Source organism: Lagenorhynchus albirostris, chromosome 11, assembly GCF_949774975.1.
Source record: "Lagenorhynchus albirostris chromosome 11, mLagAlb1.1, whole genome shotgun sequence".
NCBI classification, from domain to species: domain Eukaryota; kingdom Metazoa; phylum Chordata; class Mammalia; order Artiodactyla; family Delphinidae; genus Lagenorhynchus; species Lagenorhynchus albirostris.
The window spans coordinates 38,604,567-38,630,159 of record NC_083105.1 but is presented as its reverse complement, the minus strand read 5'-3'; the positions used below and the strand labels follow the sequence as shown (position 1 = coordinate 38,630,159).

Sequence of the window (25,593 nt, the reverse complement as noted above, 5' to 3'; positions counted from 1 at the left end):
GATTGATAGGATTTTATTTCAAAGGACAGTAATTATTTTATGAATAAAACATGGAATAGATCACTAGTTAGGAATAATGCTTATCTCTTATGACATCAGGAGATAACAGGGTTTTTTGTTTGTTTGTTTGTTTGATGCTACTGACTTTAGAAGTCATCAAAGGCTAATATAGGCTAAAAAGGCGTATGATGTGCAGGAGTCGGGTAGGGTGTAACTAATACCGGCTCAGTAAGAAGCTGCCATGCATTGCTAATGAGAGATTCAGCCAAAGGGTTGCCTGCAAGTTCTAAAGCTTCAGATGCTGTATGTGGTTAGAAATCCTGGAATTGCTTTTTGAATTACTTTATTACAAAGCTATATTTATAAGAATTTGAGCACTCTACAAGTACTCATACTTCTAAGATGCCATCTTAGTAAAGACCAACAATTTGGTTACATTTCAGGGAGAAAGGCTATACTGAAATGAACATTGTGAGAAAACTCAATTTAATGATACCTTGGAGTATATTCTTGCTTCATATACTGCTGTTTTCATTACAAGGTAAGAACTCATGTTAAACTTTTACCTTATTTTATTGTATTTTAGTCTTCCTTGTAAATTGTAGAAACTGTTTCCTCTTATACTGTAAAACATTTCCAAGTCATTAGGATGGGTATATACTAAATGACACCCAGATCATTTTTTGGGAAAATTTTTAATAATATAGATAATTTGGAACTTCTGGTTTTCATTTTCTGAGTCTATTTTTTAAATGTTAAAATCATGATTTTATCATGATATGCAGCTGTACTGGAAGAAGCTCTGATTCTAACTTTTTCTCTTCTAAATAATGATTTTAAACAGTTGTGAAATTTAAACATTTGAAATTTTATAAAAGATAAGGAGACATTGAATACTTAAACTTTCTTGATGCCATCAACCCAAAGAATGGTAAAGGAATGTTTTAAGAAGGACTTTAATGTTTGAGACTAAGCATTGATTTTCAATTATATTATAGCAATATTTATAAATTAATTTTTATAAAATATTTTTATGGCAGAAAGCATTTATTTACATTCAGTTATTAACTTTTAGTCCCTGAAAAGGGCTGTATATTTTGGGGCTTGTAGAGGAAGTGGGAGAAATTACTGAAGTGTAGAAGACCAGCGAGGTCACAGACACTATCTTCCAATCCTAGTAGTGACTGAAACTCCAAGGAGAAAATGTCTTAGAGCAGCGAGAGCTGGAGGGGACTTTGAAGATCAACCTGGCTACCACTGTTATTTTGTGATGTGTTTGCTTAAGTTTGGCATTTATTAAGTCGTAGGACTGGGACTAAATCTTGGATCTCTGACTTCAGGACTAGTGCTTATTCCACTGTATCATGTCTCTGTATAAATCAAGGTACACTGCCCATTCTTTCTGAATTACTGGTCACCCTGATGTCTCACAGGGAATTTGCTGGTCAAAATCCTCTAGAAAATGTAAAATAACTAATAGCAAAACTCAGTCTAAGTTTCAGAATTTAGGTTTAAATGATCTGTTTTATAATCAGATCATGTGATCAAGATATTTGGATAATTTTTTTCATTCATATATATATATATATATTTATCTCTGGCAGGTTATATTTGTACTTCATCCATCTTGACGAGAACATCAAAGTGAGTATTTCTTGTTCTTTATGTCCTCTAAAACATAAAGATAATTGGAATGAGCAAAGCTCAGCAGGTCAGTGTATCTGCTTTTGAAAAATAAATTAAATATTTTACAAAATAAGGGCATGAGATTTAGTTCTTTAAAACATTTCCACAAATTAAAAATTACTAGGCATTCAGTTCCTTATTTATGAAACAAAAATATTTCCTTTCATTTTAATTACAAGAGGAGTTTTTGGTGGTGTCCAATGACTGTAGATACTAAGGGGACATTTTCACTTCAAAGATTTGAAAAGAAGTTATATTCAGTAATTTCCTATTTCATATTATTATTAATGTACATTGTTGATTAGAAATGTGCTGTATTCTTAACATAGAGTAAACATTTTTAATGATAAAAGAATAAAATGTTTCTAGCAGTAAATAATGAAAATCATTTTTTGGACTAAACTGATCTTAATGAAAAATGGAATTCTACTCAAAAATTCTACTGTTTGATTTTGATAACCCACAGTTTGATGTGCTTATGCTCATGAATGTTAATCTGCCCTTTAAGACATGGAAAGAGAGAGAATCGAGTATTATGTTTGAAAAACGTGAACCTGCACTTGTCGAATACTTATCTCACCAGTTTTATGAAGGCATGTGGAGAAATTATCATGCATGTTAGTGCTACACTGCTACACTATTTTGTTTATTTCTCTATCTCAAAGTTCCTTCCTAAAATGCAGTTTACATCAGAGACTGGAGAGATCTGGGGACACTCCCAAATTTTGTAAAATGAGACAGTGCCACCACCCAAATCTAACCCCTCCAAAGCGGGGAGGGGGACCTTTTCAATGTTAAAGCAAGAAAGACCTCTTTGATAAAGTGATGGAAATCAGGAGGAAAACACCAGCTCTCTCTTGGGAAAGGCTTGTTCAGGTTGCCTAGGGGCCTTTGACTATACAAGTTCTTTTTGTTTTCTTCCAGAAACGGGTTTAATGAAAATCAACAGAAAAGAGCTCTTTTAGCAGCCCAGGTAGGTTATGCCTCAGAAGGAGAGAGAGGCAGAGAAACAATCCATCCTGCTTTGGGCCTCTGCTGTCACTTCAACAATGAGTCCTTTGTGGAGGCGAATAAAATGCTAAAAACAAGACAGGAAAGAGGAGGAAGAGGCAGGGTAACTTCTCTAGTGCTGTTCTGTGACCCTCCAGCTCAGGCTTAGCTCACATTTACTTGTTTGTGGTCAGATGCTTTTTGCTATTCACCTCGGTTCCCTACTGATAGGCTCCCAGAATTTGTGGGAGATTTAATCTCACTATTTGCCAAAACATTTTAATTGGTTTAAAAATTAAGCACAATGTTAATAGGACAAATACAAGCAAAGAGGGGCAGAGAAAGGTGTACGTGATCTGAGTAAAGTACAACAAAAGGGCATCAGAGGTGTCTTAGTGTCCTGACAAATGGGTTTTATATTATCTAATAAATCTAAATTACAGGCATTGATGAAGAGGTGACCTTTCTTTTTTTAGAGGGGTGGGGTAGCACTGAATTTGAGGAGGCCTTTTTGCTTGGGTCCCTCTATATAAAGGATATTGGATAACATAATTGCAATATCTTCAAATTATGGTTGGAATGTTTAAATGGGTGGATTTTAAAAAATATTTCTCCATTTAAGATAGAGAATCCTAACTCAATATTAAGACATTTCTTTGGAAAGTAATATGATTTGAGTATTTATGTAGCAAACAGCTTATATATTCAAGGTCTTTGTCACATGCTGAATTGCAGTCAATTTCTATTAGCATTTTATGATGGATGCCTGGTTTTTTTAATATTTTGTGAACTTAAAGAGAATTGAAAAAAAATAGAGGGCAGATTTGATATGCTGTTGTGATGATTCAGAAGGCAGAACTAATTTATTCTTATCAAGAGTGGAGCTCTTTCTTTGCACTAGAATGGGCAAAGGATTGTCTATGGAAGGGAAACACTTTTTTTCTTAAAAAGAGTATTTTGTGTACTTAAGTACCTATGTATCATGTGAAGTGGTTAAAATGATTTTTCTCTGAGAAATGTGAAGTTGGCCAGTAGACCATATTAGCCACAAAAAGATATCAACATGACTCAGCAGAAAATCCAATTTTGAGAAAAACTGCATTCTGGTAGAACCCACTAGATGAAGAACCTGTGAAATATACCCCCACAGGTGTCACATGAAACAGCCTGTGGATGGGCTTCTACTGTTGACCATTTGGATGTTTTTAGAATTTGTATAATTTACCCCCCTAGAATTATCTTAATACCTCCCTTTTGTTAATAAGTGAGGAACACACTTGCCTTGATTTCCCTTTTAGAGAGAATGAATAGCTGGACACTTGCCCTTCTCTTTCCTGCAGCTAGAGAACATGCACCAACATTACTTAACATCTGAACAAATTTTAAGGGAAGAAATGTTAAAGAAGGGCAGTGAGGTCGCAATCATGCGTTTCACTGTTTAGGATTGAAATTTCATCTGTTATGAGGCCATTCTTGTCCACAGATTCACTCCCCTGCTCTAGGAAGACGGAGCACTGATGGACAGATAAATGTGCACATAAGGACTCAGGAATATGTTGGCAATGAGATAACAATGACCAGAGAAAGGGTAGACACAGACTCCTGTCAATGGTGTAATTGTGTGCTACAGTGATTTCTCATCTAAAGACTGTATTTCTTTGTGCTTCTCAGCCTCCTGTGGAGATGTAATCAGCATGGAGGAAGAATGGGTTGTCCTCTTTCATCGGTTATGTGAATTTATGCACCCACTGCTTGGAATATTTTTGCATTTGCATCACATTTCAAAATTCTTCTCCTGAAAGCAGGGGCAGATTATTTATTTATTAGAGGTTGCATACAGTTTGTATGTGCAGGAGTGACGGAGAGAGGAAAGGGAGACTAGGAAGGGAGAAAATCCAACACAGCTCTGTTAATGAGGGGCCTTCCTGCTTTAGGCATCTGGGGCTCAGTCTTGCTGGCATCCCTCTGAGGAACTGTGTACAGTGTTTTAGAATTGTTTCTCCAAGGGATGGGGGAGATGATATACTTATCCACCAGCACCTGCCTCTCATTCCTTGAGGGCAGCTTCTGGGGGGACTTAAATCCCCTGAAAGTCATTTCTCTTGTCTATCCTGCTTGGACTCTACCCTAAGGCAGAGACAAAAAGAAGCCGGTGCTTGAGGGTCTCAGTGTGCACAGAAACCCAGACGCAGGTGAAATCCAAGGTGAGATGAGAGGATAAGTGGAGGGGCATCAACAGAACATTTTATAGTCATGGTTCTAAACAGCTTTGGAAGGCAAATCATTCCCATTTGCATAATGTCTATTTCTGGTTCAGTTGGTATTTGTTGACAACACACAAAGGACCATACTAGAGGTATAACCATGAACAGCAGTGTTTGTTCTCTAGAAATTCAGTGTCTAGTGGAGGTAGAGCTGTAAAGAAGTCGTTTCTGTGTAACTTGTTCATCGAATCTAAGACACCACCAATTTTTGCCATTATTTGTATGATATAAAAAAATGAAAGAGCTCCCAATTATAAATGTAAGATGTGCCATTCTGAGTTCAGATCTGTTATAAAAATAAAAGCTGTGTGTCATGTCTTAACATGAAATGTTATAGTATGATGAGTGGAATGCTGCAGAGATTAGGATGCTGTGGTAACCAGGGGGCTGGTGTGCTAAGTACTTATTGTGATTTTCATGGAGGAGGTGTAGCCTGAGTTGGGTAAGAGGATATGGAGTGAAAAACAAATTATATGTTTTTGCCTTGGTCTAATGTTGTCAAGTGTATTCAGTTTTTGCTTAATAATAAAAGTAGGTAACATGTTTACAACACTTATGTGCCTTGCACTATTTTTGGTGATTTACTTATCCCATTTCATTTAATCCTCACAATTCCGTGAGGCAGTTATTGTTATTCTGTTTTACAGATTGGGAAACTGAGGCTGAACAGGTTAACTAATTTGTTCTAGTTTATAAGCCTGTATGAGACAGAGTTGAAGTCACTATACACTTTTAGTGAGCATCAGTGATGATTCATTAGCACCAAAATAAGAAGAATTTGGTGCCCAGTAATATTGGTTGTTGTGTTAGATTTAGGCAGTTGCAGACAATATAGCTAAAGAGAGAATAAGACTTGTCTTGAGGGAATCCAAGTCATAGACTTTTGTGAGTCTGACTTAGTTTGAAGAGGGAGGAAAGGGAAAAAAGAGGAGATTGAGCAGTGAGGACAAAACCTTGGAGGAATGAAAGCAGGAGACAATGAACTTGGAGACATGATGTGGGCCAAGGACTTTAGAAAAGAGCCTTGAAGTGGTGAGAGAGTGTGGGAATCCTTTTGTCTGCCATGGGGCAGGTTTGCCCTTTAAAAGAAAAAGTACTGCAGTGCAAATTGCCAAGATAAAACTTTTACCATGTAGGAAGGAGACCGGAATCTGTTGAAAAGAGGATTGTACCTGAAGTCACGTTCTTTATCACCCTTTTTTTTTTTTTAACATCTTTGTTGGAGTATAATTGATTTACAATGCTGTGTTAGTTTCTGCTTTATAACAAAGTGAATCAGTTATACATATACATGTATCCCTGTATCTCCTCCCTCCTGCGTCTCCCTCCCACCCTCCCTATCCCACCCCTCTAGGTGGTCACAAAGCACTGAGCTGATCTCCCTGTGCTATGCGGCCGCTTCCCACTAGCTAGCTATTTTACGTTTGGTAGTGTATATATGTCCATGCCATTCTCTCACTTCGTCCCAGCTTACCCTTCTCCCTCCCTGTGTCCTCAAGTCCATTCTCTATGTCTGCGTCTTTATTCCTGTCCTGCCCCTAGGTTCTTGAGAACCTTTTTTTTAAGATTCCGTATATATGTGTTAGCATACGGTATTTGTTTTTCTCTTTCTGACTTACTTCACTCTGTATGACAGACTCTAGGTCCATCCACCTCACTACAAATAACTCAATTTCGTTTCTTTTTATGGCTAAGTAATGTTCCGTTGTATATATGTGCCACATCTTCTTTATGCATTCATCTGTCGATGGGCACTTAGTTTGCTTCCATGTCCTGGCTATTGTAAATAGTGCTGCAATGAACATTGTGGTACATGACTCTTTTTGAATTATGGTTTTCTCAGGGTATATGCCCAGTAGTGGGATCGCTCGGTCATATGGTAGTTCTATTTTTAGTTTTTTAAGGAACCTCCATACTGTTCTCTATAGTGGCTGTATCAATTTACATTCCCACCAACAGTGCAAGAGAGTTCCTTTTCTCCACACCCTCTCCACCATTTATTGTTTATAGATTTTTTGATGATGGCCATTCTGACTGGTGTGAGGTGATAACTCATTGTGGTTTTGATTTGCATTTTTCTAGTGATTAGTGATGTTGAGCATCCTTTCATGTGTTTGTTGGCAATCTGTATATCTTCTCTGGAGAAATGTCTATTTAGATCTTTTGCCCATTTTTGGATTGGGTTGTTGGTTTTTTTGATATTGAGCTGCATGAGCTGCTTCTAAATTTTGGAGATTAATCTTTTGTCAGTTGCTTCATTTGAAAATATTTTCTCCCATTCTGAGGGCTGTCTTTTCATCTTGTTTTATGTTTTCCTTTGCTGTGCAAAAGCTTTTAAGTTTCATTAGGTCCCATTTGTTTATTTTTGTTTTTATTTCCATTTCTCTAGGAGGTGGGTCAAAAAGGATCTTGCTGTGATTTATGTCGTAGAGTGTTCTGCCTATGTTTTCCTCTGAGAGTTTGATAGTGTCTGGCCTTACATTTAGGTCTTTAATCCGTTTTGAGTTTATTTTTGTGTACGGTGTTAGGGAGTGTTCTAATTTCATTCTTTTACATGTAGCTGTCCAGTTTTCCCAGCACCACTTATTGAAGAGGCTGTCTTTTCTCCACTGTATATTCTTGCCTCCTTTATCAAAGATAAAGTGACCATATGTGCGTGAGTTTATCTCTGGGCTTTCTATCCTGTTCCATTGATCTATATTTCTGTTTTAGTGCCAGTACCATACTGTCTTGATTACTGTTGCTTTGTAGTGTAGTCTGAAGTCAGGGAGCCTGATTCCCCCAGCTCCGTTTTTCTTTCTCAAGATTGCTTTGGCTATTCGGGGTCTTTTGTGTTTCCATACAAATTGTGAAATGTTTTGTTCTAGTTCTGTGAAAAATGCCATTGGTAGTTTGATAGGGATTGCATTGAATCTGCAGATTGCTTTGGGTAGTATAGTCATTTTCACAATATTGATTCTTCCAATCCAAGAACATGGTATATCTCTCCATCTGTTTGTATCATCTTTCATTTCTTTCATCAGTGTCTTATAGTTTTGTGCATACAGGTTTTTTGTCTCCCTAGGTAGGTTTATTCCTAGGTATTTTATTCTTTTTGTTGCCATGGTAAATGGGAGTGTTTCCTTAACTTCTCTTTCAGATTTTTCATCATTAGTGTATAGGAATGCAAGAGATTTCTGTGCATTAATTTTGTATGCTGCTACATTACCAGATTCATTGATTAGCTCTAGTAGTTTTCTGGTAGCATCTTTAGGATTCTCTGTATAGTATCATGTCATCTGCAAACAGTAACAGCTTTACTTCTTCTTTTCTTATTTGTATTTATTTCTTTTTCTTCTCTGATTGCTGTGGCTAAAACTTCCAAAACTATGTTGAATAATATTTATCACCCTTTTTTCTTATCCTTCACTCTTTCCAGTTTTTCTAACATCATCTGGTCCTCAATTTGACAATTATGAGGCAAATTTTGGGAATGTGTATTCTGGTGAATGTAAAAATGCTGTTGGAAAGGACATTGCCCAAGATGATACACTAAGTTGGCATTAAGTTGGAGTAAAAATCCATAACTGATTAGTTTTAATAATCCACAGCTATTTGCTACTATTCCATATTAACCTCTAGAAATCCTAGGGTTTTATCTGGGTTGCTTAGATTAATGTAAATCTCTTTCTTGCTAATTTTTTATGTGTGAGGCATTATGCTGGAATCTTTATATACATTATTTTATTTATTGTTTGAACTACTCAGTGAAGTATATATGTGTCATTGTTCCCATTTTACAGACAAGTAAAAGGAGGCACTAAGCAGTTAAGAAACTTGCCTTAGTAATGGCAGAATCAGGACTCTAATCCAGATCTGTTTGATTCTATAATTCATGATCTTAATGATTACCCTGAAGTGCCTTGGGCTCTATAAACAGATACATTTAAATTTCTACGAACTTTAAAGTGTCAGCTCTTTGGAGACTGAGGGTGTCACACTCACACTTCAGCAGCAGAGGCTTCTGTGGATGGTGTCTGCACAGATGGGGCTGCAGGAAGTGGGTACATCACTGTCTGTTGGTCCTTTGGTCCCATGCATTTTCTCCAGACCCATCTGCACTTGAAAGTATTAAAAAACTGCTACTCCTGCAGGCAAAGCAGTCAGTTAATGCAAAGATTAGATTCTGACCAGGCTCTTTTCCAAGGAGGGCAGGGAGGCAGAACTGAGGTCAGAGAGCATAAAGGACTTGTCAAATTCAGGTAAGAAGCAAAATCAACCTTGAAATCAGATCTAAGTACAACCTTAGCGGAGCCCTTTCTGCCTCTCCAAGATTTTGCCTCAATAACCCAAGGAAATATGGAGTCAGCTCTCTATAATTTCTGTGTTTGTAGCTGTTTTCCAGATTTTCCAATTGCATGTTTGTCTTGAATTAAATAATTTAATTCTCTTGAATTCTTATTTCTTTCTTTTAAAGTTTGAAGCAACTTCTCCAAGATATTTCTTCCATGAAGCTATTAATTGGGGTGAGAGTAAAATAAAAGGTTAGTGCTACATCTATGTTTTTGTATTTGCTTTCTCAAAAGACCCTTTTGGGGGATATAGTGAATCAACTCTCAATGATTTCCACATAATGCATGAAGGAAACTGAGCCAGGGTGGTAATAGTACTTAGTAATAGTTTGTTTACTTCATATAGAAATTTGAATTATATTTGGAAATACACAAGGTTAAGCAGTTAGACAAAGCTGATAACTATATGACCAGGAAAGATATCACTGGGTATCAGGAGCTTTTTTTCTGAATCAATTACTGGCTCCTCGATTCTTTGACATTGCTTTTTTTTTTTTTTCGGTATGAGGGCCTCTCACTGTTGTGGCCTCTCCCATTGCGGAACACAGGTTCTGGACGCGCAGGCTCAGTGGCCATGGCTCACAGGCCCAGCTGCTCCGCGCCATGTGGGATCTTCCCGGACCAGGACACGAACCTGTGTCCCCTGCCTTGGCAGGCGGACTCTCAACCACTGTGCCACCAGGGAATCCCGACACTGCTATTTTTGCTTACCAATTTTCCATTTCCATTTAGCAGAATGCTAATGGTAGTTTGAAATTCAATTTGAATTTTTTGTTGCATTTAGAATAGCAGGGATTTATGACTAGTTTTGTTTTGATATCTGTTTTCAGGAGAATACACAGGGTTGTAACTAAATTTTTGAAGGAGATACATTTGCTTACATAATTACTTCGACACTTATTGATTGGAAAAATACAAGATTGTAACCTAAGATAAAATTTGAAGATATATATGCCGCCCTAGAAAAAGAAAACTGCATTTAAATTTATGAAAAACATCATTTTAATCTATATTTATGATTAAAGTTAAAGCAGCTCATTTCTCCTCAGTTAAGATATACTTAGAGAGTTGTATGTCTTTAAATGTAGAGACATTTTAGATCAATGAATTTTAAGGTGAAAGGATAATAGAGTTTTAAAATTCTTGCCTTCGGCAGAGCTGTGGTTAAAATACCGCAATTAGATAAGTGCCTTTCATGACCTGACCGTATTCCGGAGAAGGCCAGTCTTTAGTAAACACTTTACGGTCACTCAGAGATGTTCTCTAATTCTATTGATGTGTTACTTAAATCCTTTCTGCTTGAGTTTTGCCAGTTGTCTCTTGTGTTCTCCTTATTACAGGACAAATTTTCACTGTGATTCATCTGCAGTTTTAAAACTCACTAAGGAGGTCATAGTTTCTTTCTTCCTCTTTTCAACATAATTCTTTGGGGTGATTTTTCTTGCCATGAAAGAAAGAATATTTTTGGTGACAACCAGCAGTGACGTTGGCCTTTGCCCCGTTAAAATTAACTATGGGTCAGAAAGAATGCATCCATTTGTAATTAAGCCTGAGGATTAATACACAAACTTCAAATGGAATGTTTAATCATTCTCTTAAAAAAGTAGTTTCCTTGTGATTTCTATTATATATTGTGCCTGATCCCTTGAGCTAATGATGGACGTTTTTCTTTAATACAACACTTGCTCCTGGAGAAGTAGCTGATAAGACGTGCCAAATTCCGTCAAGGGAATCATCTGCAGCTTGTGTATTTCTGGTTCTCATCATCTGGGACAGAGATTCCTTACATGGGAACTTGACCTTTCAATTGCTTGAAGGAGGCTAACCTTTGCTCTCAGGGTAGTTTGAGATGTGAAAGCCTGTCTTTCTTGTTTCACGGCACACATAATGAAATGAACTAGATAGAGACTTAAGGGGCTTAAGTCTTTAGCTCATCAAGGCAATAGGCCCAGGGTTCTGTTTTAGTTAACAGAGGTTACTGTTAGTCCAAGGTAAATCTTGACAGATTTATGTTTATAAAAACTGATGCACACCAGAAGATAACTTATTTTTTTGCCCTACAGGTTCTTGTCCTCATGAATGCCTTAACGGAGCTTTCTGTTCTAAGGCTGGTACATGTGACTGTCAAATATTTCAGGCACTTGGGACACGGTGCCAGATTGGTAAGTTTCAGGGATACTTATGAGAGAATTATGAGATGCCGTGGAGAACATGAAGGCATAATTTGCTGTATTAGTGTTCATTCTTTGGGAGTTGGTACAATAATGTTGTGTATTAACTAGAGTATCCACAATTTATTTCCAGTAATTTTGAAACAATGTGAAAGAAAATGAGTATGCCCACTTTAACTTCTCACTGAACTCTATTTCCTCAAGTGTTTTTTCTTTTCTGTTTTTAAATTTTTATTTAATTTTTAAATTAGAGTTGATTTACGATATTATTATTTTTCATATTCTTTTCCATTATGGTTTATTACAGAATATTGAATATAGTTCCCTGTGCTATACAATAGGACCTTGTTGTTTATCCATTCTATATACAATGGTTTGCATCTGCTAGTCCCAAACTCCCAATCCTACCCTCCCCTGCCCCCCTCCCCCTTGGCAACCACGTCTGTTTTCTATGTCTCTGAGCCTGTTTCTGTTTCATAGATAGGTTCATTTGTGTCATGTTTTAGATTCCACGTATGAGTGATATCATATGGTATTTGTCTTTCTCTTTCTAACTTACTTCACTTAATTTGATAATTTCTAGGTCCATCCACGTACCTGCAAATGGCATTATTTCATTCTCTTTTTTTATGGTTGAGTAATATTTCATTGTGTGTGTGTGTATGTTTGTGTATGTGTGTGTTTGTGTTTCACATTTTTATCCATTCATCTGTCAATGGACATTTAGATTGTTTCCACGTCTTGGCTATTGTGAATAATGCTGCTATGAACATAGGGGTGCATGTATCTTTTCGAATCATAGTTTTTGTCTGGGTATATGCCCGGGAGTGTGACTGCTGGATCCTATGGAAACTCTATTTTTAGTTTTTTGAGGAAGCTCCATACTGTTTTCCATAGCGGCCGCACCAATTTACATTCCCACAAATAGTGTAGGAAGGTTCCCTTTTCTCCACACCCTCTCTGGCATTTGTTATTTGTAGATTTTTTTAATGATGGCCATTCTGACAGGTATGAGGTATTACCTCATTGAAGTTTTTTTTTTTTTTAACATTTTAAAAAATTTCTTTACTGTTGTATCTATTTTATTTATTTATTTTTGGCTGCATTGGGTCTTCGTTGCTGCGTGCGGACTTTCTCTAGTTGCGGCCAGCGGAGGCTACTCTTCGTTACGGTGCGCAGGCTTCTCAGTGCTGTGGCTTCTCTTGTTGTGGAGCATGGGCTCTAGGCACACGGGCTTTAGTAGTTGTGGCACATGGGCTCAGTAGTCGTGGCTCATGGGCTCTAGAGTGCAGGCTCAGTAGTTGTGGCACACAACCACTTAGTTGCTTAGTTACTCCACAGCATGTGGGATCTTCCTGGACCAGGGCTGAAACCTGTGTCCCCTGCATTGGCAGGCGGACTCTTAACCACTGCACCACCAGGGAAGCCCCCTCATTGAAGTTTTGATTTGTATTTCTCTAATAATTAGCAATGTTGAGCATCTTTTCATGTGCCTGTTGGCCATATGTATGTCTTTGGAGAAATGTCTATTTAGGTCTTCTGCCCATTCTTTGTTTTTTTTTTTTTCTTCTGTTATTGAGTTGTATGAGCTGTTTGTATATTTTGGAAATTAAGGCCTTGTTAGTCGCATCATTTGCAAATATTTTCTCTCGGTCCGTAGGTTGTCTTTTCATTTTGTTTATGATTTCCTTTGCTATGCAAAAACTTATGTTTTATTAGGTCCCATTTGTTTATTTTTGTGTTATTTCTATTGCCTTGGTAGACTGACCTAAGAAAACATTGGTATGGTTTATGTCAGAGATTGTTTTGCCTTTGTTCTCTTCTAGTAGTTTCATGGTGTCCTATCTTATATTTAAGTCTTTAAGCCATTTTTGTGAGGTTGCGTTCTAACTTCATTGATTTACATGTGGCTGTCCAACTTTCCTGACACCACTTGCTGAAGAGACTATCTTTTTATCCATTGTGTATTCTTGCCTCCTTTGTCAAAAGTTAATTGACCGTAGGTGTGTGGGTTTGTTTCTGTGCTCTCTATTCTGTTCCATTGATCCATATGTCTGGTTTTGTGCCAGTACCATGCTGTTTTGATTACTGTAGCTTTGTAGTATTGACTGAAGTCTGGGAGGGTTATGCCTCCTGCTTTGTTCTTTTTCCTCAGGATTACTTTGGCAATTCTGGGTCTTTTATGGTTCCATAAAAATTTTAGGATTATTTGTTCTAGTTCTGTGGAAAATGTCATGGGTAATTTAATAGGAATCGCATTAAATCTGTATATTGCTTTGGGTAGTATGGCCATTTAACACTGTGAATTCTTCCAACCCAAGAGCATGGGATATTTTTCCATTTCTTTAAATCATCTTCAATTTCCTTTATCAATGTTTTATAGTTCTCAGTGTATGAGTCTTTCACCTCCTTGGTCAGGTTTATTCCTAAGTATTTTATTTTGTTTTTGATGCGATTCAAGTGTTTTTTCCATTTTAAATGGTACTGGCCCATTAAAACCAGGCTTCCAATTCATCTCTCTTTTGCTTTATAAATTAGATTTGTTATTTGGAGCCACTCATTCTTTTTGACTTTGAATTAATGGAACATTCTGTACATAAAAGAGAAATAGTGTTGAGAGCTCTTCAAAGGCAGAAGGTTCTTAAAAATATTTTTATCCATGGTGTCTAGGTTAGGACCCTACATCAATAATGACTAAAAAGCATTCATTTGTTTAATGAGTATTTATTAAGCATCTACTCGATCCCAGGCTGGGCACTGGGAAGAATGAGTAATATAGACATGTTTCTGCCCTCTTGGAGGTTACAGTCTAGAGGAGGGGGACCAACACATAACAGATACACAGTAATTACACTTGTGACGTTCTGTAAAGGGAAGTGCAAGATTTTATGAAAATATGCAACAGAGGTAAGGCATACTATCAGAGAAGACTGCCTGAATAATGAATAACTCTGTTTTTTCTTGAAAAGGCCAAAGTTGGCCAAGCCTAATACATTTAGGTAAATTACAAAAAGAAAAGATAAAATGATTGTGCCTTATCTTTATGCTCTTTATAGAGTATATTAACACATTTTAATGTCTTAACCAATATGTATTACACGTTTTGAGTGCTCCGTAAATGTCACTGATTTTCATATTAATCTAGAAGGAAGGGGCTACAAAAGCAAAATGGAATGGAAGGTGACCCACAAAGGTATAAAGGGAGATAGGCATGAAGGCAACAGGAGATAAAGTTGTATGCTTTAAGACAAACACTGCTTACAATGTGACCAGTTTGAAGTCATGAATTCCTAAATTCCAGCATACTTTGGATGACTAATGCTCCCCATCCCCAGGTCCCAGGCTTCTAAACATGACTTTTTGGTCAGTGGTTAATTTTCTCTGTGGATGCTATTATTTTTGAAAGAATTGCAGAGACTAGAACACTGTCAGTGTTAATTTTTAGAACACTTAGTGGTGACATTTCTTTCTTTCTGAGCCATTATATTTGCTTTATCACTATCACCTTCTTTTACTTTATCATTATCTCCTCTCTTCCTCTCTTCCAGAGTCTTTGTTTGGAAGCAAAAATTAAGGAAGTTTCTAACATAAATCCTTTCTTCAAAACAACTTGGAGACCATGTTTTTCTTCAGAAGAGTTTGATAGTTTTGAGAGTAGTTGGTAATTTTGTTAGGTATTTTTCCCTGTGATATTGTCCACCAAAGAAGAAAACATTTATTTTAATGAAAATTAGAATTACCTAGCATGACTGAACCTTGCCAGAAACAGGTATAATTTGTTTTATTCTACTAAATATTATCCTATTTCTTTTCAGTGCCAAACATGGGCAGTGGCAGAGATGGGATTTGCAAAAGCTGGGGACAGTACCACTTTGAAACTTTTGATGGCATCTACTATTATTTCCCAGGAAACTGTTCTTACATCTTTGCGAAGGACTGTGGTAATTTGGAGCCTCGGTACACTGTATGGGTAGGTGATTCTAGGACATAATTAACTTAAAAATTATTTCTGGCCAAGTCTGTATTTTTAAAGTACTGGACAAATCATGGAAAATATATAGTAATCATAGCATGAATACTTAGGGCCCTGACTAGGGAAGGAGAGGGGCTGGTTCTGAATGGGATGGGCCAAATTTGTAGCGATTTTGAGTATATTTCTATCAAGATGGAGCCTAGGACTGGGAGAAGAAAGGTTTGCATCCATATGGTAGGGACATGTAGGCAACACAGAAATGTCTATATCATGGATGTCATAATATCAACTCCAGTTGACATACTCATTCTTCACGTTTTATTTGATCATGTTGAAGAGAGGGTAGGTTCAGGCATCAATCATATTACTCGTGTATGTTTCCTTCTTGACATGTCCAGTGTGATGGCCATCTGGATGTTTTAAAATCACATACCTCGGTCTAATCTGGGGGCTGGAATTTATTAAATGGAGTGTATGAATTATATAAACACAGGCTAAAGGATGTGGAGACAGGCAGCTAATTTCTAGGTAGACTGATACTATATGATTGAGCTCAGAGAGTTAGTTCTTAACTGCAGAGTTCTTTCTTCAAAAGAATTCATAGGAGACATCTCAAAATGCGAGCTGCAGAGTAGCTCTGGTAGAAGTAAGGAAGTAGGGACCTCTTTCCCTGCTGTTGTCTTCCTCTGAATTTTCTGGTATCTCGAAACACAGCTAGAAAACTGCAGTGCTGTCCTGTTCTAAAGCTAAAACCCTCCATAACTATCATTTGTTTGAATCTCTGTTGTTGAATCCCTCCGACTTATGTTGGAGTTGCCTAAATTTTCCTCCTCTCTTAGACGAGGCAAATATTCAAAAGTCGGCCCTAAAGCTTTTCAACAGCAACAAATCCTTGTGCCCTCAAAAGGAAATGAAGTCTATTGAAAGTTAACTTATGGGACATAAGGCTAAAACATTGGAGGTCTCTTTAGGTAAGGAAGTTAGTGGCATGCGTTTTTAGTTCATACAGGGCTCAGTCCCCTATTGTCCTTTATTCATCCACTCTAGGAAGGAGTTGCTGGGTTTATCACTCAAACATCTTCTGACTCTCTCATTGAAATGTTCTTGTCCAGTGTCCGATCCTTTTGAGGACTAAGGTGTCAAGTAGATAATTGTGTGATCCTAACACACAATGTTCAACTGTGCTTCCAGAGTTAATAGATAATTGTTTTTACTTGGCCCTGTTTGGTTGGTGGAATTTGCTTTCACATTAACAAATCCATTTACTTTAAATGTCATCTTTCCCCAATTGTAAAAGTTGTTCACCTCTTTTGTAGAAAATTTGAAAAAATTCAGAGAAGTCTAAAAAGTACTATCAGAATGATCAGTCAAGGCTTATCAGTGCTAATGGCTTCACATATTTCCTTCTAATTTTTTTCCTCCGGATTTTATACACATAAATTTGAAATTTTACTATGCATAATTTTATTTCCCGCATTTTCACCTAATATTATATCAAGAACTTTTTTTCCACGTGAAATGTTCTTGACAAACACAGATTTTGTTAGCTGTTATTTGTTCCAACTATGGAATACTGAAATTATTTAATTGTACCCTCTTTTAGAAATTTAGATTTAAAAAATATTTTCAGTATTTTAGAAGATGTGTGTTAATAAATATCTTTATGCATATATCTTTTTATGCTCTTGATTCTTTTCTTTTTCTTCTTTAAATTCAATTTTATTTTAATGAAAATAATACATGTACTTAGTTTAAAAGATTTCTTCAAGATATATGAAGCCAAAAAATAGCCCCTCTTTCCTTTACTCCTTGACCCCAGCTGAAGTCTGATGCCCCAAAGGCAATTACTTCAATTTTTTTAGCTGTTTCTTCTGGCTTTTACCTAACATGTCAAAATGTGCTATTATTTCTTTATTTATCAAAGTTAGGACTTATTTCTTCACTTCTTACTATGGAAAATGGGAAGTCATCTGTTACGTTATCCTTCGTGCCCCTAACACACACACACACACACACACACACACACACACACACAAACACACACACTTTCCTTTTCTCCTCCTAATAGTTATATCACCGTTATTGGTTAACTATGTGGTTTTTATACTATTGTTGTTTACATATTGTACATATATGAAAAATATTTATATAAATATTGTTGAGAGCCAAGCCTAATATGTTATTGTGATTTTATTTCTCTGTACAATTTTATAGAATTAACAGTTATCCCATTTTTCATTTGCTGCATTTTCTATACTTCAATCATTTTTTCCTTCAAAGTATCTCTAAACAACTGTTCTCAATATGGTCAGATACATCAGACAATCTCTCAGTTTCTCTTTCCTTCCCATGTGATGTCCCTTCCTCAGTTCTTCATTTTCCTGTTCCACCTGAGAGTGGTTGTTTTTGAGCCTACTGTACACCTAGCACTTAGGATTTTATTCACCACCTTCCTGGAGAATTTCATTCTTCTCTCTCCTGTATTGGTTTCCCTGTTTCTTAGGTCCCGTGAAGTGTCTAGCAGTCCTTGAATTTTGTTCATACTTGAGAGATAGGCTCTAAAAAGCTTATTGGATGCTCTGATCATGTGGGCAGTGCTTGTTTATAGTGCTTTCTGGAAAGGGAAGATATTTTCCTGGAAAGAGTGTTACTGAACTAGGTTCATTTTGCCCATCTTGCAGCAAGCCAAAATGCTGAGGTGCTGGGGTTTGCAGCAAAGAGAGGGTTTATTAGGCAGCCAAGTGAGGATACAGGAGAACAAATCTCAGATCCATCTCCCTGAAGGCAAGGGTCTTGGGGTGTTTATTGGATAAAGAATAAAAAAGTAGGGTGGCCTGAGGCATGGAAGCCTGGGGCAAGGTGACTGGAAAAAGGTGTGGGGTGTTTATTGGATAAAGAATAAAAAAGTAGGGTGGCCTGAGGCATGGAAGCCTGGGGCAAGGTGACTGGAAAAAGGTGTGGGGAATCGTTGTTCCAGAATGGAGACACTTAGCATGATCTGAGGGTGTTTTCAGCCCTCTGACGTCAAAAAGTCACCACACTTGCACATTGGAGCAAGTTGGAGGGGAAGGGGTCCTCTCCAGTCTTAACCAGCTAAGTCAAACTAGACACCCCTGACACCAAGTTCCTGGAAAACAACTCGGGCAAACATCTTATTGTTTAGGCTACATGTTGCTTGGAGTACATGCAAATCTTTGGTAGCAACAATTAAAACGACCTTGGTTAGTGAAGGCAGGTGAAATAGATTTGACTAATGATTACCCATGTTTCAAGAGTGCATAGGAGGGAGAAATTTGAAATCTTGATTATAGTTTGGAAATCACTTTCAGAATGTTGAAATTCAATTCATTCTGATTTCTGCTCATTTTGCATATGGTCTTTTAAAATTTCCCCTCTCTTTTTTTTTTTTTAATTTTATTTATTTATTTATTTTTGGCTGTGTTGGGTCTTCGTTTCTGTGCGAGGGCTTTCTCTAGTTGCGGCAAGTGGGGGCCACTCTTCATCGCGGTGCGCGGGCCTCTCACTGTCGCGGCCTCTCTTGTTGCGGAGCACAGGCTCCAGACGCGCAGCCTCAGTAGTTGTGGCTCACGGGCCTCGTTGCTCCGCAGCATGTGGGATCTTCCCAGACCAGGGCTTGAACCCGTGTGCCCTACATTGGCAGGCAGATTCTCAACCACTGCGCCACCAGGGAAGCCCTCCCCTCTCTTTATAGAAATTTTTAGTTCTTTTTATCCCCAATGTTCTGAGATGTCATTATGTGAATTTTTTTTTTCTTTTTTTCCCATTTATCGTGCTAGGTACTTGATAGGCTCTTTCTAGCAATCCAAATCCTTCACTTTTGGAATAGTATTTCTTTCTTAATTTCCTCTCTTTCTCTCAGAAATTCTGTAATTCAGATATTGGAGCGCCTGAACTAAGTGACTGATTCCTTAATTTTCTCATTGATTTATTTCTCTTTTCCATCTTTTTGCTTTTTTGTTGTACATTTTGGGAGATTTCTTTCCAACCTTAAATATTTATCTTCCAGGGGTTCTATTTCAGTTATAAGTTTTTCCTATCGTACTGTCAATATCCAATCACCTATTTTTATTCCTTGAATTTCATTTTTAACATCATTTTATTCTTGTTTCATGAATGGCCTTTTCTCACTGTTCTCCCTGAAGATATCAATTGTGGATTCTTGGAAGTTTATTTTTCTGACTTGTTTTTGATTCCTTTGATCTCCTTTCTTTTGTTTATTTGGCACCTGCCTTTCACATTGCAGGCTTTTATCAAATGATCCATGAATGTTTATTCACATTTGAGAATTAGGCTCTAAAAGCTGGTTGGAAGATCTGAATACATGGATGGGGGCGTGCTTGTCTAGTGGGAGATTGAGCAGGGAGTCTCTGGTTTCATTAAATAAGCCTCCAATATTCGTATCTGTACATCTTTTTCAATTTTGTTTCTTCAAGGAAACCTCCTCCAGTATCCTGCCTGGGGTCATATGTCTGGATTCCTGGATACTGAGAACATTTTAGTTATACTCCTACTTTAGGCTTTTTGCATTTGCTATTCCCTTTGCCTAGAATGGTCTAAATATCCATATGGCTTGCTCTTATCCCTCCTTCATCTTTACTAGAATTTCCCCTTCTCAGCGAGGCTTTTGTTGGCCATTCAGTCTAAAACAGCCCCCAACCCCCCAACAACCCTCGATACACATGCTGTCTATCTCTTTTCTCCACTTAATATTTCTTCATGTCATGTAGCGTGGTGCATATTTTAGTTACATGTAGTTATATATTTTTTATTAACTGTTTTTCTCTAATGGAATATAAGGTTCGTGAGGACAGGTATTTTTGTCTATTTTGTTGACTTCTACATCTCCAGAATCTAGAACAGTGCCTGGTACATAATAAGTGATCAATAAAATTTGCTGATTAATCACTAAATTATATATTACATTCTTGCAGTATTAAAAATCTATCTTATCATTGGTGATTTTTCTTATCACTTTTATGCTTTGAAAGTTCTTTTCCATCTATATAGTTATATATATTTTCTTTCAGCTATTTTCTGCTGTCATTATTTGGACCTTTTAAACTTTATTTTGGTGGTAGGGTAAGAGAAACTAACATTCCTCTTCTCCTTTCTTACTTTTCTCTTTTCTTCCTTGCTTTCTTTTTTATTTTTACTAGTAAACTAATACTCCCATCAGTTTTTTGAGAAATAACCTCTCTTCCCTAAAGTGTTTGGACAATTTTATTTTTAGAGTTATAGTTACTTTTGCAACCTTTAAATATTACTTTGTGTAATATATATATTTTTAACATCTTTATTGGAGTATAATTGCTTTACAATGGTGTGTTAGTTTCTGCTTTATAACAAAGTGAATCAGCTATACATATACATATATCCTCATATCTCTTCCCTCTTGTGTCTCCCTCTCTCCCACTCTCCCTATCCCACCCCTCTAGGTGGTCACAAAGCACCGAGCTGTTCTCCCTGTGCTATGTGGCTGCTTCCCACTAGCTATCTATTTTACATTTGGTAGTATATATAAGTCCATGCCACTCTCTCACTTCGTCCCAGCTTACCCTTCCCCCTCCCCGTGTCCTCAAGTCCATTCTCTAGTAGGTCTGCGTCTTTATTCCCATCCTGCCCCTAGGTTCATCATAACGACTTTTTTTTTTTTTTAGATTCCATATATATGTGTTAGCATACAGTATTTGTTTTTCTCTTTCTGACTTACTTCACTCTGTATGACAGACTCTAGGTCCATCCACCTCACTACAAATAACTCAATTTCGTTTCTTTTCATGGCTGAGTAATATTCCATTGTATATATGTGCCATATCTTCTTTATCCATTCGTCTGTCGATGGACACTTAGGTTGCTTCCATGTCCTGGCAATCACGCCACATAGTTTTAGAATATTAACATCCTGTATGTAAAGATTCAGATCATTTAAATAAATATGCTAAATTAACTTGTACTTTATGAAGTTACTTCTGTTGTCCAATTTCTGAAATAAATTTCTTTTTTTCTCTTGAAAATCCTAACTGTAGTTATAATTTTGTGAAGTTTCATGGGACTAATGATGCTATAGAACTGTAGACGTGCATTGTGGATTTAGTTAACTCAGATGAAGGCAAGTTTGTGTATTGTTGTTGGTTTCTATGCTTTCTCTTGTTTTTCTCCCTTTAAGGTTCATAACAGCCCTAAATGCCTTGGTTCAGTGTATTACTGTTATCGGTCGATCAGCTTGTTCTTTTCAGACCAAGAGGAAATTCGAATTTATGGGCATGAAATAAAAAAGAATGGAATCAGGTAAGATGATAAATGATATAATGAAAGTAATACAACGGATTAACAGAATTTCTAAACATCTCACTCTGGAAATGAATGTGGAGAGAAGGGAGAGGATTTCTTCAACAGTAACCTTTAAGTTATAGCATACAGACATAAAAATTTCAGTAGGCTCCAAAGCCAACCAGGTGGCCAGGAATCTAACAGTTTAGCCTCCCTAATGTTTTTGCAGGATACAAATATACTTATATAGGTGGAGGTAAGATTATTACATCTACTTGTAAGAGAGATTCAGGAGAAATCCTCATAGTTCAACTCAAATTATTTTTGCCCCCTTTCTTAAATCTTTTCTTCTTTTTTTTTTTAAAGCAGTAAATCAAAATAAAACTTAACCTCTGAAAATCCTTTCCAAATTTGTGTGAATGAGGTTTGGGTGTCAGGATTTTCTGTTAGTGTTCTGACGAAGAGTTGAGAGTCAATAAATAACTGGTCTTCTTGAATAGCTAAGAGAGGGGCCCACTTGTAGAACTGAAACTTTAGGGGAAGCGGATGTTCATTTATTTGGTGGAAGGTTTCATACATTTTAAACTAGAAGTACTGTGGAGTAATCTACCATCCAATCTAAATAAGTATAGAAATACTCAATTTTAAGTTGCCCCCCCCATCCTTGACACACTCTCTATCCCTTTTCTCTGCTTAATATTTCTCCTTCATGTCATCTAGCATAGTACATATTTTAGTTACATTTCATCATAAATTTTATTAACTGTCTTCCTCTAATGGGATATATTTCATGAGGGCAGGTATTTTTTGTGTTTTGGCTGACTTATGCTGAGAAAAGTAAATTGTGTGATAGCACAATTCTATCCATCATGCAGAATTCGCCAGCAAGTGTTTGAACCATGGGCATTTTTTCCAGGGCAATGGCTGTACCAACCTATGTACTTTTTTTTCAGTTTAGATTCCTCAAGAGGCAGCAGATGATAGCAGGAAGGGCTTTGGATGAAGCACCAGGGGAGCCAGGCACTGACCCAGGTTTTGTCATAGTCAGGCAACCCCAAGCAGCCCCTCTGCCTCTCTTGGGCTTATTTTCTTCATCAATTGGGTTCTGTACTTTTCATTTTCTTATAAAAGAAAGATTATCAATTTGAAGGGGAAGGCAATGCACTTACATATGTGTTCCTTGGAGCTGAATTTAAACAGTGGTTTAGGATTTTTATATGGGATTTGGGGTAACATAGTGGGCACTTAAAAATTATTGTTTTGTAAAACAAAAACGCCATTTAAGTAGATTTTCAAGAATACTAACCCTTTGTTAAATATAGGACATAATATTTAACTTTTAACTCAGAAAAAATATTTCTTTGAAGATTTCCATTTGTATAATAGAAAGAAGATGGTTCGTATTATTCAGCTAAATTGCTTATAATAATGCTATACCGGGCCTAGGGCCTATCTCATAGCAGATGCTAGATAAATGTTCACCAAAATGAAGTCAAATGTGTTTGGCTCTGCACATCATACTTTACCTTTCTGGACTTCAGTTCTCTCCCCTGTGAAATGCAGGGTTTTGGTACATATGAACCTGTGAATAATTTTCAGTATTAATCTGTGCATTCAGTTTAGTTTGCCTTGTTAATGTTTCAAGTTGCATGGAGGTTTTCTTAAATTTATGGGAGATTATCTAACTTCTAGTATCATCACCCATCTCTACTAGCATCTTTTAATGTATAGACATTTGGATAATCACAGTTATGCACGTTTTGTTTTCAAAAATTGTGTATTTATTCAAATTTACTATGAAAGAGATCAAGTGACAAATGACCAAACCAAGGAACACCTGCAAAAGAAAAACTATACCTTGCCGCAGTGAACATCCCATTGCTATGGAATATCTTTATCAAACATGACTCACTTTTTTCAAGTATAGCTTTTATAAACTTGCAAACTTAAACAATATTATTCGTACTTTTACTAGGAATTGAAAATGAATTTCTTATGTTTATAATTTTTAATAATAATAGATTATGACAGTAAAGTCATTTATTCTCTGGTGTAAATTTTAGTTATTTTCCTATTCTTATAAATCTTATGACTAAAAAAATTATCTGCACACATACTTGTGCAAATGATTACAGATATTTTGAATTGTTTCTTTAGGGACTATCCCTATGTTAATGAGTATGTTTAATTTTATAGTTTTTATTTCATGTAGCCATGTTCTTACTGGAAAGGAACTCACTAATTTGAAGTTTTTGAGAGAAATGTATGAATGTACCTACTAACCTCTCACCTCACATTATTCACTTAGCCTGACTAGTTTTCTTCTGTCCTCTTATGTCTCTCACTTCCTCTGTATGTGTACATGCTTGTGAAAAATGGAAAGACTAGACATTGGATCAGGAGTTTAAATATTCAATGTGACCCTTGCTTAAATAGACCAAATTGTATGCAACTTAAAAATTATGAATATAATCCTTACAAATACTGTATGGAAAGTATTTTTTATTCCTAATAATATACTTTGCAGCCTTAAAAATATAAATTATAATTAACATGGCTTTTTCTTTTGGAAAACAATGACTTGTACCAAGGTGACATTTTGGGCATAGAAGCTCTTATTTCTTTACAGCCAAGTTTGAAACAAAATTAAACAAAATCATCACTCAAAAATGTGTTTACATACTTTGAGTATTGTTTGTTCTTACTTCAAAATTGTTGAGCAGCATTTTTAGATTATCTTAAACTCTCTAGATAAAAATATAAATACATTCAGCTCTCATTATTCTAAATAGACAAGGTTATTTTCCAGATTTTAAAAATCACTGACATTTAGCAGAAGTGTGCTTTTGGTTGGTTGAAAGAAGCATCCAATTATAAGTATAAAATCAATCAGTATGCAAAAATAGGTATCATTTTTACTGTTGTTTTATTTCAATATTAAAATTTCAAAAATGTTGAAAATCTAACTGCATAGTTTATTCAATAATTTTGAATAATAATTATCTTTTATTTAATTCTCATTCACTTCAAGAAAGAAATAGATCATCTGTAATTGATGTTTCATCATAATTCTTAGATTGCCTTTGTTCTATTTTTCAAGTTTAACATTGCCTCAGACAATTGGACAGGTTTTCATTGAGAAACTAGCTGACTATATTCTGGTGAAAACAACCTTTGGTTTTTCATTGGCTTGGGATGGAATATCTGGAATTTACCTGAAGCTGTCTGAGGAGCATAAAGGGAAATCATGTGGCCTATGTGCAAACTACAATGACATTCAATCTGATGATTTCATCATTCAGCAAGGTAAGTGGAGCAGAAGAAATGGGTGGGTACTTCTGAGCTCTTCTTCCTTCACTGATCACTCTGTTTATACCCAGAAGGGTACAACTTGTCCTAGGTTGGGTAAAAATGGTAGCTATCGCTTGCCTGCTTATGTGATTTTAAGTGAAGCTTGAACAGGAAAATATTTTTGTGTCATTCTTGAAAGCCATGAGCTAGCTTACATTTGCTAAATTAATACAAGTCGGGTCTTACTCATGTAACAAATACTAACTGAGCATTTACTTTGTGTCTGGCACTGTTGTAGGAGCTTGGGATATATCAGTGGAAAAAAAAAGCTTCTCCCTTCTTGGGGCTTATATCAACATTTTAGTGATTCAGACCCATTTGGGGCAAACTTGTCTACTTTTGGGCAACAGATATTTTGCTTCCAGTCTTGATAGGAATAAATTAAATGACTTCCATGTAATAGTTTTGTAAATACAATAAAATGTGAGCAGAATTGATAAAAGTTGAGTAATAACTTGGAATGGTTTTTATCATGTATAATGATGTATATATCATTATTTCATCTGTTTATTCTAAGTCATGAAACTGATCCCAGT

At 36.4% G+C, this 25,593-nt stretch overlaps 1 protein-coding gene across 1 annotated transcript in view; it reads left to right on the top strand.

The window, feature by feature from the left end:
* Positions 1–462: 462 nt before the first annotated feature.
* Positions 463–25,593, top strand: part of OTOGL (otogelin like) — a 147,801-nt gene continuing 122,670 nt past the window's right edge. The window contains 8 exon segments of the mRNA XM_060164963.1: positions 463–541; positions 1,605–1,644; positions 2,611–2,659; positions 9,397–9,463; positions 11,335–11,433; positions 15,258–15,412; positions 21,603–21,724; positions 24,807–25,012. Coding sequence (XP_060020946.1) covers positions 463–541; positions 1,605–1,644; positions 2,611–2,659; positions 9,397–9,463; positions 11,335–11,433; positions 15,258–15,412; positions 21,603–21,724; positions 24,807–25,012 — 817 coding nt within the window.